Here is a 12,957-nt window from a genome sequence, read left to right on the forward strand (position 1 = left end):
ATCCGCAGATGCACCCCAAAACCAGACTTTCGGAGATTTTTGCTGTCCCCCCTCGGCACGGCCAAGCCCTGCGGGGCTTTCTGCTGCCCGAGACACCCCGCGGACCCTCCTCACAGCTCTGCTCCTTCTCAGAGGTGTGAGCACACCGGGCAACTCCCACCTAGCAGCATGTTTTACCAGCACAGTATGAATTTAATCGTGACATATATACAGGGGCTGCAAGGATTATCGCGACCGTTTCATACAGACTTATCCACGAAACCTTACAGAGCGCTCAGGCAAGAGCTCCAGCCTGGACAGGCGTAGACGCTGCGCAAAACTCAACTCTTCTTCACACACTTCTCTCTCCAGAGAAGATTTCGAAAGAACAGCCCAGGAATCAAGCGTAATTTAAGAAAAAACTACACCGTGGGGCTACTCTCATGCTGTGCTAAGATCACAGCCCGCGGTCACACGCTCAAGTAGGCTGCAACATCAGCCGAGCTCAGTCTTCATCATCTGTAGCTCTATATTTAACGAGGAGCCACCAGATTTACTGCCAGCAAGGGCTGGGGGGGTCTGCAAAGCAGCCGTGAGCTCGTCCAAATTTACACCCCCCAATTGTAAAGGGATCCCCCAGCTTTGCTGACCATCGCCAGCGTGAAGAGAAGAGTTATGCAGTCAGCAGCGTCGCGTTCGGGCTCGCGTACGTACCGGTGACAGCGAGTGAACGGCAACTGTTTCTGAGACACTCCGCTGCCGGGCCAGCGGTGAGACAGCACGATTTGTTTCCTTTTCTTTAAATCTCGTTGGATTAAAAGCTACACCAACCCCTTCGCTAGAATAAATATCATTGTCTTTATAGAACTGAAAGTCGATTCCGCTTCCTTCCACCCACGTCCCTGAAAAAAAGAGATGTATGTGCAGACATAAAGATCTTCTCCCTTCAGAAGTTGTCCATGGCACAGAGCTGGTCAGGCTGCCGGGAGAACCAAGCAGGTTCTGAAGAAATGGAGTCAGAGTTCACTTTTTGGGGTTTTTTTTTTTTTGGCATTCTTAGCGATGGTGACATATTAAGACATCCCAAACCACCTCACGATTGATAAAGGAGAGAGACTTTATTTACATAAAGTCATCTGAATCGTTGCCATCCTGCGGGAAGAAAGACAAATCAGGATCATTGTGCACGTTAAAATGGCAAACGGTGAAACGGTGATTTCAGAATTGCCATTTATTCTGGTTGCCTGCCATTTCAGTACAAACGCCATGAAATCAGACCAAACAGACGCACACCAGCAGCTCTGGAGCGGGAACGGCCCCGAGTGAAGCTCTGTGTTGTGACACAGCAGTGGCTCTTTGCCGTCCCTGCGATATATCACTTCCCTGAAACTGCAGCCCATCTGCTGCCGCCTGGGAGGAACCAGAGACCAGGCCCTCGCCAGCAGCTTCGTGGACCATCACCATATCACAACCTGAGCTTCTTTCCAACTCGGGGGAAGGAAAGCGGTCTGGCATCATGTGGGGGTCAGGTGCTGAGAGGAGGAGACCCCCTGCACAGCATTTCTACGGCACTTCTCCCTGGCAAGTGTCACTAATGGGGCACAGCCCGCTTGTGCGCGTCAGGAGACGCTCGTACTTCAACCCGGTTCAAGTTTCAAAGGGGATCTGCACGCCAACCAGGAGGAAAATCAAGAATTCTTGAAAACCACACACCCCTCTAAACGGCTAGTCAGGGACTAGGATGCAAAAGGTGGATTTTAAATTGAGGGTCACTCGGAGGAGCTCCAAGATCTGTTTGCCCAAGGTCCCACCAAGGAGGACGCTGCGGACGCGCCAGACCTCAGGCAAAGCACAGATGCATCCACCGCACATCAGGACCTCTTCTGAACTTCAGCAGCGATCCACCTCCTCAGTTCCCTCCTGCTGGCCTGTGCTCCTTCTCCCCCGTCAGACTGAAGCCATGTTCTACCGCTCCAGTCCCCGGGCTGACGCCCGCTTGCTCTCTGCAGGCACATCCCTTCATGCTTCCTCTCCTGCCCCTCAGCACCTATATTCATCCCTCCCCCAACTGTTGTCCATACATCTCCAGTTTATTTCTTGTTAAAAAAATGTTTTCCCCTCCCTTCAAGTAACAAGGTGGCGTATGCAGGCCATGGTTGCCACTGGGGAGACCTCCTCTACTCACGAGCCAGGTTATGCCCGAACAGCTCATAAGGAGAGTCGAGTCTGGTGCCCCACTTTAAGCTCTACCTGTTCTTTCACTGGGGTGAGAAGGGGACGGGCAGGACTTTGCAGACACTTCCAGCAGCACAGGCTCCTCCCGGCTGACATACAAGCAATAGGGCCCTCTCAGAAAGTGGAGGAAAGTGGCAATGTCCTTCAGCGAGAAGGGGTGAGGGAGATGTGCTCTGTCACGCAGGAGTCACCAAAACCAGACTGCAATGCGGGAGCTGTACCATCACGATCCCGCATTGAATTTCAGCCACCTCGGAAAGGTTTCTGCGGGCATCAGCCACTCTTACCTGATTGGAGGACATGTTCTCAGCCTTCATTAATGATGAGTAGCTCCTGGAAGGGAAATTAGATTATCTTGCGTGATATGTTTTCAAAACCCACCAACAGAGAGGCGTTTTGATAAAACTGGACCAAATACCAGAAAAACAAATGTTTTTCCTTTCTGAACTCAGGCAGCCTAGATGAATATTTGCTTCTCTCATACTCTTTGGCTAAGTAAAAGAACCAGAAAAAGGCCAGGCACTATGCAGACTGCTTCTCCACAGCTTTGTTCAGGAACTACCAGCAAGATCATCCCAGGAGGTAGAAAATCCTTTACTTTGGGGGATGGCCAAGAGGCAGCTCTGGGGCAAGGTTAAATAAGCAGGCAGGCCCCTTACTCTGCAGCACAGACGTGCCTGCTGGCGACTTCTCTTCAGCTTAGTTTGCTTCTCTAAGCCCTCTTTTCTGACCTCTACATGCGTGGAATCACTCAGGAAATCCTGGAGTTTTTCGAATTCTGGTTTCACTGTCATTTACAGATAAACACAACTTACTAAAGCTTAAAAGCGAGCTTTTGGGGCCAGCCAGCAGAGACGTCCAGTGCTGGACGGGGCCGTCAGGACTAAGGAACAAGCTCACACATGCTATGGCACGGACAGAAAGGTCAATATGACATTTCAAAACACCATCCCGCGTTCTGTCTTTAAAGGAGCATGCGACTGAGGATTCACACAGGTCTTGGTTAACATCAGCGATGCAAGAGGAAGCTGAAGAACTCCAGCGAAGGCTCAGTGCTTTCCAAGGCTCGCGCAAAGCTGGAAGCAATTGCTGCCATTCCAATGACAGAGAGCACCAAGCGGCTTGCCCAATTTCACCCACGTTAGGGACAGGTTTGAAAAGACAGAGTCCTTTCTTTTAACAATGGTTTACCATCCAGGTTTATTTTAGGAGAAATGGGGAAAATGCATTTATTCTAAAGACAAAGGAAATCACTGGGCCGTGCAGACATCTGCGCCAGAGCAGGTCAGCTGAACACTGAGTAACGCCGGGCCGACTATTAGACAGAAACTGCTGACCCATGACTCTCTCCCAGCGCCGATAAAAACTGCAGAATTAGAAGCTGGCACTACAATTCATTACTTACCTAAGTTCTTCCAGCTCTTTCTTCTTCTTCATCTCTTCCTTTTCCTTCCGCTTCATCTCTTGGATCTGGGCTTTTTTCTCATTTCTCTCCTCTCTGTCCCGGGCTTCCTTCTCAGCAGCCAGGTCTGGGAAGCGCTCCACTTTTGTCTTCTCTAGCCGGTTCAGGATCTCATTCACCTTCTTCTCCACTGTCAGCATTTTCACCTTTGGAGTGCAAAGAACTGTGATCCTTATAAAAAAATACTTTAATTCTGGCACTTTCTCAATGGAAAGAAAACACCCTATTTCCACTTTACACATGGCTGAATCCCACAAAAACAGATGCTAAGGAAAATCACTGCCACCGAGGCCTATTCAGCAGGTTGTGTAACAGCAAAAAGAGGCCCACTCCCAACACTCAGAAGCACATAGCTAATAAGCGTAAGCATTGCTAAGTACATAAGCATTACTAATTTTGTTTCTTGGCACATGCCTCAACAAAGAGGCCAAGAGACGAGAAGCGGTCTCTGCCGCTTCCTGAAGAGGTAGCAGGAGGTCTCTGCAGACCATTCTGGGAAGAGAAGCTCACGTGCTGCTTGTTGACTGCGGGGTTTTTAGCATTTCTTGCCCTGGTACAGACCTGGTTTAGTCAAACAACTGCACCTCTAGAGAGCCTTCTCTCCCAGCAGCCAAGCTACTGAACCAAAATTTAAGCATAACTCTATCTGGGGACAGTAGGTCAGGCTTGGGAATAGCTTAGTACACTGGCTTGACCCTACCCCAAAGCTACGCAGCTCGGCCTTTTAACAGGTTTAACACATTCAGAGGCAGCACCAGGGTGCGACAGCTCTCGGAGCAGAGACAGTAGAGCGAACACAGCGACAGATGTCTCCAGGGCCCCGCACAGCCCTCCTTTGCACAGCAAGTTCAAGTCCTGAGCCCTTCCAGACGTGCGATTACACTGCTGCCTGTGAGCTGATCTAAAGTCCCTGCTCATATGCAGGCCCTTCAGCTGTACTGAGAGGCGATTTTGGTGGAGGTAAATTCAAGCGAATAGCACAGACTAACATGTGATACCATTTGGCATCAGCAAAGACTCGTCAACTACACCGTGCTGCAGTTTGGAAACACAAGCTGTACAGGCTACGCTCTGCTACAGGCTGACACTCAACTACGGATTTTCAGGTGACGTTCAGGCAAGTCCAAACACGTCCCTGGGATCTCTCTCACGCTTCAGGAGTGGATAATTCCCTGGCTTTAAGGCAAACGCTGAAGACAATCCACCCAGCGGATAACACGGAAATGTTACAGTCTGCCACCAGGTCACTGCCACTGGCTTGCAGCAAACACTTACATCCTTCTGCCTGTGAAAGCCGATCTGCCCCACATCCATATCTGCAGTCTTCTTCAGGTTAGTCCACGGCGTGTACACCACGTTGACGTTGTTCATCTTGCAACCTAGGAAGCAGGGGAGAAAGAAAGGAGGGAAACATTTCAATTCTCTCCCTGCCGGAAGGTCTTAAAGTCTTCCATGTGTATGGAACTGCCAGTTATTCTTGTCACAAACATTACCAGCTAGGCAAGAAAGAAGAAAACGGAGAAGTCCTTCCAGTGTTACAGTGAAACGGAAGAACACCACGACATCATTTTCTGCAGTAACACGAGCGCCGCAGCAGCATTAACGAACTCCAGATGGAGACTGCCTTTGCCAGAAGAGCGATTACTATGGAAGGGGGCCCCAAGGTGGTGTTAGAGAAGAGACTGCAAGGCCTCCTTGGCTCAGACAGCAATACGGAGGCACAAACGGGAATTTCAGAGATTTAAAATCCCTCCTTATGAAAGTATAAGGGGCAGCCCCAGCAGCTGCAAGCGACATCTGCTTCCCGTAAGACCCGCACGCACAGGCTTAACAGAGAGCACCGCAGCAGAAACGTCACCAACGTTTGATCCAAAAACCACATGCTCCTGTGGACCAGAAACACTCGCCACAAGCACCTCACACCGATCTCCCGGGAATCAGTATTACCTTGAATGCTATTCGCCTTCACTAGATGGGCACAGTCTATCAAAACTTCTTTGGGAATGTCATCCACCGTCTGCCCCTGTGACAGAGCAAGGCAACGTGAGCGGCTCGTGGCGGGGGGCTGTAGGGACTGATGAGCACACGAAGACCCGCCACGGCCGGGATGCAGGGCACGATGCTCTGCAAACACAGCCAGCACCTCTACGCTCCGCATTTTACAAGACTGGAGTCTTCTGTGGCATTTGTAAGGAGAGGCTCGAAGCACTACAAGTGATTTGCACCCTGCTTTTCCCAAAAGTATTCTCCCCGTTTTAGTGGGGTGATGGTTCCTAGACACACGCGCTTGGCGTCAAGCCAGAAATCAATCGCTCTGTCGGGCCACGTTAAACTTCCTGCTCCTCTCCATGTTATTTGGTAACGGAGGCTGTAAATTCAGTCTCCACACACTGGTGGTTACCTGCACCCTTAGGGAGCCCTGCAGACCTTAATGGTTCACATGAGCAAAGATGGTCTTGTGCGCGGGAATCGCTGCAGAACGGGCGCACGCAGTTCTTACCCGGGTGAATATTAATGTTTTTAAATACACGTCTCACAGGATTACCTTGTGTAACCGAAGGTACACATGTGCCGAAGAGAGTTTATCCACGTGAAACCTACAGAATAAAAAAAGCACATTTAACAGAGGATAAGAGACGGTGATCTGTTCTGAAAGATTTATTTCCTAGTAAGTGACAAAACAGCCACTCCGTGGACAACAAAAGTATAGAAATGTTCACGGTATACACGTTTAAAAGCAGGCAAGGGAGTCAGAGCTTATCCTTCAAGAAACATCAGTCCTCTCAATAGGAGACTGAAAAATTAAAACCCTTTCCCTCGCCCTTTTTTTCTTTTAAATGCTATACTACATGCAGGCAGCACTCACAGGATGAGCCTACGCATGTGGTGTTTTGGCCTGTCTATTTATTCTTAAGAGAAACCGCAAACCCGTGAACTCTGCAGTAGGCACTGCTAGTTACACCACTTACATGACTGGTCTCAAGCTCATAGAGCAAAAAAAAGAAAAAAAAAAAAACAGTTTCTCAGCGGTCAGGAGAACGGTCCACGGGGCCCAGTGCTCTGCCTCCAACAGCAGGAGCAGGCGATGCTGTCTGGGCAGTGCACGGGATCTCGTGGTTTCAGTGGGTACCAGTCCTGGCAGCAGGTGAACACCAGTTCTGCATTCATTTCACTCCAGGATTTCATAAACCTTGACCACCACCCCCAGACTGAAGAGTGCTCTCCTCTCCACTCCCTCCTTACAGCACGACTGTTCATCTCCTTGGTGGCTCCAGCTGCCCTTCTCCAGACCTCTTCTAACCTGACTGTGTTTTTACCCCCATCACCTATTTTTTAAGCCCTGGCCTGATCAACACTCACTCCAACCCTGCAAACTTCCAAGGATGGAAAGGTGGAAACTGATCTCCTGTCTCCTTTCTCTACACCATTTTCTTTTTAACATAATGGGACTTTTTCCTTCCTGCTGCAAGACAGGAAACCCTCAAGCACCAACACATGAACTCTCACTTGTACCTCCTGAGCCTCCTACTCCAATTCCACTGGACCCCTCTTAAGCAGAAGTAAGTCTAAAAGGTGCCAGACACTGTCAGGAGAACAATTCCCAGAGGCCTCCACAAGAGGACCTATGATATTTTGTTGAGATGGCACTAGGATAAAACAAAACAACATGGACGACGTCAGTGTGAGCTACAAGATACTGAAGAGATGGGGGAAGACGACTTTCATGGTTCAGGCAATTTGAGGATGAAATCTCAAGGTCACTCCTAAATAACAGTATAGATACACCTTAAATTATGTAGTGACAGGCAAACACGAGACAGAAAACGAATGTGATACCGCTACAACAAAGTGTTACTCAGCTGAAGTACAATCCCTTCTGCTAGGAAGGAAAAAAATATTCCCTTGCCAATTAGCTGACTGCTGACAAAATATCCACTATGGGGTGTGTTAGCTACTACCTATTCAACCTCCGGTTCTACCCAGACACCTCAGCTCATCCTGGCAAAGGCCACCTTGAAGAGCGAGAAGGAGCGCAAAGCCACGTGGTGATTCTTGTTAGAAACCGTTAGCGAAGGAGAGGGCAGCAACTGCGATCCATCTGGTCTGTGCGCTAGTGTCTGAAAGCAAGCTAACTCCTTCACAAACGTCTCGCAAACCTTATCAGTCTGGAAAGTTTATGGACTAATCCAGCCAGCAAAGATGCCGCCAACTGCTGCTAACAGGAGTGGGAACTCCCCTTCTCTTCTTTTTCTCTTCTGATGAGATCTTCCAGCCAAAACCAAATGACACGTGTCAGAATGCTTCCTTTTGCCTGCCAGGCCGGAGCTCTAGTGGGTCTGCTTAGAGCAGACACGGCTTTCACCCGGCAGGAATCAAAATATCAAACTCCTCTGTTCCTGCTCACCGACTCCAACTCCTGAGACAGCGACGGCCGCTTTACGAGACAGACCAGTACTTGCCCACAGCGTACGCAGGGGGGACACAAAGCACACACAGAGAGAGGAAAAGGCACTGGGAGACAGCAGACAGTTTTTTCTAGGCACAGCATTTACTGTTGCTCAAAAAACTTCTGGCTCCATCCCCAGGCCCCATCCGACTGCTCCATGATTTTACAGGTTTGTGCCTCCACCCTCCTTGTCCTCTGTTAGTCTTTTGTTTTTGTTGGTTTCGCTTGTCCGTGCACGGGGGTACCCAGGAGCTGCCACTCTTACTTGACTCTTACAAATACCAAGCTGTCCTTCTCATTTAACTCTGCCCATTTCCCCAGCACACTAAGAGCAACAGCAAGCTATATTCTGAAAGACAAATATCCCTGGACGGAGTTATTGCTACTCCAGCAGCTCCATGCACAGATAAACCCCAAAAAGCTTCACAAAGGGGCCGGCTCCTACAATGGACAAAGCAGGGGGTGGAGGGAGAGATGCAGGGGAATGAATTCAGAATCAACAGGGTCCTGCCAGCTGCTCCTGGGTCTGCTGCAATCCACCTCCACCCTGGGATTGCATTTAAACTGCTAAGCAGCCTTGGAAAAAAAAGAGACTCTACAGTGCCTGTGGAAAGGAGAGGGTTGTTATGAACATTCGACTCAGTTGCATAACGAAAGGCAATTTGTTTCAGCGAGTTTCAGTACCTACCAGATATCTTCAGGCCAGCCGTACTTTATTAGGTCTTCATCTGTAAGAATAAAAGTATCAATGAGCAAAGCCCAGGACCTCATCAGCAACAAATCAAAGTACCTGACAAGAGCAGGAACCCTCCACTGTTGGTCAGCCACTGCAGGGCGATTGAGCAGAAACAGAAAAGGGCTTTAACGCTGCACCCGCCTGCTTGCAGGTATGGCAGAAACAGGTATGCCAGGAACACCTCCATCACGGAATTTTGAAATTTTTAAGTGACAATACGTTTCTTCAAATATCAGTCTAATGGGGGAGGACTTTCAGGGTTAAGTCTTCAAAACAGCCACACTAACACTTTTCCCTTGGAGCGAGACACCCGGTTTCACATCAACTACTGCGGTGGAAACAGGAGGCGCAGCAGAACCGTAACCTTCACCGTGAGGGAAAGGATGGGGGGGGGGGAAACCTATGGAGCACGAATGCTCACTGGAGAGGGGAAAAATACAGACTGAGCAGGGAAAGGGAAGGTTGATTTGCAAAAAGTTATCAGACACAACCTGAAAAACAGTATTTTTCTCTGGACGGAATTTTTTCAGTTGATTTAGTTTTCGCTTGTATTTGCAGTTACTCTGCCTAGAGGATTTACAAAATGTATTTATCCTAACTAAAAGTAACACAGTGGATTTCAGAGGGGTAAGTCAGAATCACTCGCAAGGGTAGACAAGTTTTAAAAGAAGATTTCAGGTTAACACGTGCAAAGACATCCTTTCAAAATGACCTTAAATCCCCGCAAATCTACATCCAATCCCTTAGGCATCATTACATTAACGTACTTACTTTCGTACTTATCTTTTCCCATGTAAATGGTGTAAACGGAAGGAACAACTGAGGGATAGAAAGAGGAAAACAAATCAAAAGGGGTTTGGACAAATTGTGCAAGGATCGACAAACGCACCAGTCTTGGTCACAGAAATTAGAATGAAAACTGCTTCATCCATCCATCCCACTTCCCTCCTGGGGGCCAAAGGACGGTTGTTTTCCATTTCCTTCAGATTTTGTCCAGAATGCTTCAAAGGACTTTGGAAAGTGGCGTTTACACTGCTTTCCATGGAAGATTATGCAGCAGGGAACAGCTTTCTGGGCAAAACACCCTCAACATCCAGGTGGTTCAGACTGTATCTGCGTAATTGCATAATCTGTTCAATTAAGCACACGTCTGCGAGCCAGAAAGGCTGGCATCGTATTTACAGTCTGGGATTAACTCTCGGTGTGGCCTTGAGTCAGACAGCTCATCTGCCTGGCCCTTGCTTCCCCAAAGTACCAGAAGCCTGATGTGAACCTCCCCCAGGTAGCCTGGGAGGATTAAAATTCAACGGAAAGACTGAAGTTGCATAAACAGCAGTTGGTGACTTGTTTGTCCCCTCTGTGCCTTTTTGGGGCACTGAAAACAACGTCCTTTTCTTTAGGGCTCATTCCATCACGCAGTAAAGACGCTGCCAATTCTGGGAAACCAAACACGTGTCCCTTCAGCATCTGGACCAAAGGCCAGCACAGCTGGGAGACGGGCACAGAGCAGTAAGAGGGTGCTACAGGCAGGGAAGTTCCCTTGAATAAACCACTGAGCAACCTGCTTTAAAAAAAACCCAAAGCTCCGTTCTCATCCATGGCAGCGGAGAAATCCCAATTTCACAGCAACGCTACCTACCAGTTTGCCACGTTTCTAGCTTCTACAATTTTTAACATTTATGCTGTGAGCGAGTAAACGCTGCAGCCATAGCTAACAGGCCTCAGCGCTGCACTGAAATTTAGCTGTTCTTCACGAGGACCTACAGCACCTGCGCCCGTCAGCACGAAGGATTACCGAGAGCGGGTTTTCAGCAGGCGGCTTCGTGCCGTAACAGCCAGAGGCTGAAACAACCTGCCGCAGCAACACAGATTCGTATTTTTCATATACTGTTGCAGAACGAGCAGCATTCATAGCGGGATTTGTAAAGTCGCTCACTGATAGTGCGCAAATTAAAGACTACGAGCAAAACAAATGAAATGCAGGTGACCAAATCTGCCTTCTTTGAAAACACGCTGTCTAATCTCATATTTTCAAAGTCACTAAAATAGCAGACACACTTCACTTATGTGCTATAACTCTGGCAGTGAAATGACTTGGATCCCAAACCGCTTACTGACCCGGTCCTTTCTGAGGGCATTTTTATTAGAAATGCAACATCACTAGCACAAAAACCCAGGCAAGACTTTTCAATTGAGTAATGAGGTAATAAGAAATGGAAATTTGAAAAAATATGAAAGGATTATATGCCTGTGGGAGTTAAAGACTGGAAAAAAATCCACCCTGGACACATAGGAGAGTCCAGAGAATGTGAGATCATGACTACAGGCGCTACCCATAAGCGTAAAATTAAAGTTGTATTAATGATGGTTCCCTGAAAATGAAGCCCATCCTGCCAAAACAGTGGGGGAACACTAACATAACCGAGCAGATTACTTCCAACCCACATGATTTAACACACCCCAGTTCAGTGCAACACATTTTAGGCAAACTGCAAGAGTCTTCTTACTGTCGACCTCTCTCTGGCAGCAAAACTGATTATAACGGGTCAGAAACCCTCTGCAGAACTGTTGTTTAAAAATAAGGGAGATTGTTCACGTCACTAGCAGAGTTAACTGCAGCTTGTCTGCAACTAGTACCCCCCCAAGTTACCCCACATGTCTGCCAGGCACCGTGTCAGGCGCTTTTCTCCCCACAAAAAGGCCCCTGTCCAGGAAAGTCGCTGAACTTCTCACTAGCAGCCCAGAGAAAATGTTTTCATCTGAGCGTCAGGTTAAGCGATCAACGCAGCCAGCGTTATCTGTTCACTGGGTGCGTAAAAGGTTTCACTTTCCACAACAGAGGAAAAAACAGTTTTTAAACAACTCCCAGGAACAAATTTCTTGAAGAAACATTCACAAGACTGTTCAGTCTTGCCTTGTCCAAGGAAAATCAAGCAGCCAGACACTCCAATCCTTCTCATTAAGGAACTTCGTCTCTAGAATTGAGGAAAGCAATGCTATAAAATTTTAGCTTGCGGATGCAGTGGGCAAAGGATAAAAACCATACTGAAACCTTCACACGCTGGTGAAAGGACTGGGGGCAAACCAAAAAGGCATATTTCTGTACCAGCCTCCATATCATCAGCCCATACTGCATCAAACCACCGACTTCTGATGCTTCAGAAGTGGCTCACCTTTTCATGTAGGCAAGCAAAAGAGACCTGTCTATATTAAAGGAAAAATAATACGACAAGTTATGCATTATACCTTCCTTCAAACTCCTGACAGCAGTAGGCTTGAGAAAGCTTTTCAGAAGTCACTCACCAGTACTGCTATTCAGTCAAGGCTGATGGCGACCACTACTGAGAGGCTCCTCAGCTCAAGAAACCCCGTAGCTCCTGAAGTGGCTTTAAGGTGTAGCTGATTCCGGCCCAAACCGGGTCCTCTACACTCAGCCCAGCCCAGGGGCTCGCAAAAAGGCACTGGTAGGACTAACAGGGGTGGCTCAGAGGGGTAGGGGCAGGAGGACGTGCCGTTACCGGGCGGCCCCGCTCACTGAGGAACCGAGCAGGAGCGCGGCCTAGCGCTCCCCTCACAGCGGCGGGACCCGGCCCGCCACAGGCACCCTCACGCCCCGCCAGGGTGCTAGGGCTTCTAGCCGCTCTCCCTTCACCTACTCACCGTTGGAGGTGAAGTAAAACACCATGGCGGCGGCTCCTCAGCCCGCCCGGCCCGGGGCTCCACACGGCTGCCGCTCTCCCGCTCCAGCAGCGCCTGGCGACCGGGGAGGGGGGAGCCGGGGCGGAAGGGAGCACGGCGCATGCGCGCGGAGCCGTCCCGCATGCGCAGTACGAGGAGAACGCTATTTCCCTCTCTACACGCATGCGCCAACTCCTCGGGTGGTGAAACCAGTAAGAGCGTTGCGCATGCGCCTAACTCCCGGGAGGCGACGGCACAGGGAGTCTTGCGCATGCGTCTGCCGGTCCAGCGGTGCTGGCACACCATGTTGCGCATGCGCAGACCTGCAGGGAGGTGCTTCCCCCCCCCCCCCCCGGCCGTGTGCGCATGCGCGAAGCTCCTCCAGCGCAGTGTGTGTGTGAGCGCTGGGAGCCCTAGCAC

General features: G+C 49.3%; 1 protein-coding gene across 2 annotated transcripts; it reads right to left on the reverse strand.

The window, feature by feature from the left end:
• Window positions 1-818: 818 nt before the first annotated feature.
• CCDC25 (coiled-coil domain containing 25) lies at window positions 819-12,658 on the reverse strand. 2 transcript variants are annotated; one of them, XM_075497601.1, is made up of 9 exons: window positions 12,520-12,658; window positions 9,631-9,678; window positions 8,812-8,851; window positions 6,222-6,273; window positions 5,624-5,699; window positions 4,952-5,055; window positions 3,620-3,822; window positions 2,502-2,547; window positions 819-1,131 (listed from the first exon to the last, which is right to left on the reverse strand). In XM_075497601.1, exons 1-9 carry the CDS (start codon window positions 12,542-12,544, stop codon window positions 1,102-1,104), a joined length of 624 nt encoding a protein of 207 aa, XP_075353716.1. In that variant the 5' UTR covers window positions 12,545-12,658; the 3' UTR covers window positions 819-1,101. The 2 variants fall into 2 exon arrangements, with proteins under 2 accessions (XP_075353716.1, XP_075353717.1); XM_075497602.1 differs by lacking the exons at window positions 819-1,131; window positions 2,502-2,547 and having other exon boundaries at window positions 3,706-3,839.
• Between the last annotated feature and the right edge of the window lie 299 nt (window positions 12,659-12,957).

The sequence above is a fragment of the Mycteria americana genome, chromosome 3 (genome assembly GCF_035582795.1).
Source record: "Mycteria americana isolate JAX WOST 10 ecotype Jacksonville Zoo and Gardens chromosome 3, USCA_MyAme_1.0, whole genome shotgun sequence".
Classification (NCBI taxonomy): Eukaryota; Metazoa; Chordata; class Aves; order Ciconiiformes; family Ciconiidae; genus Mycteria; species Mycteria americana.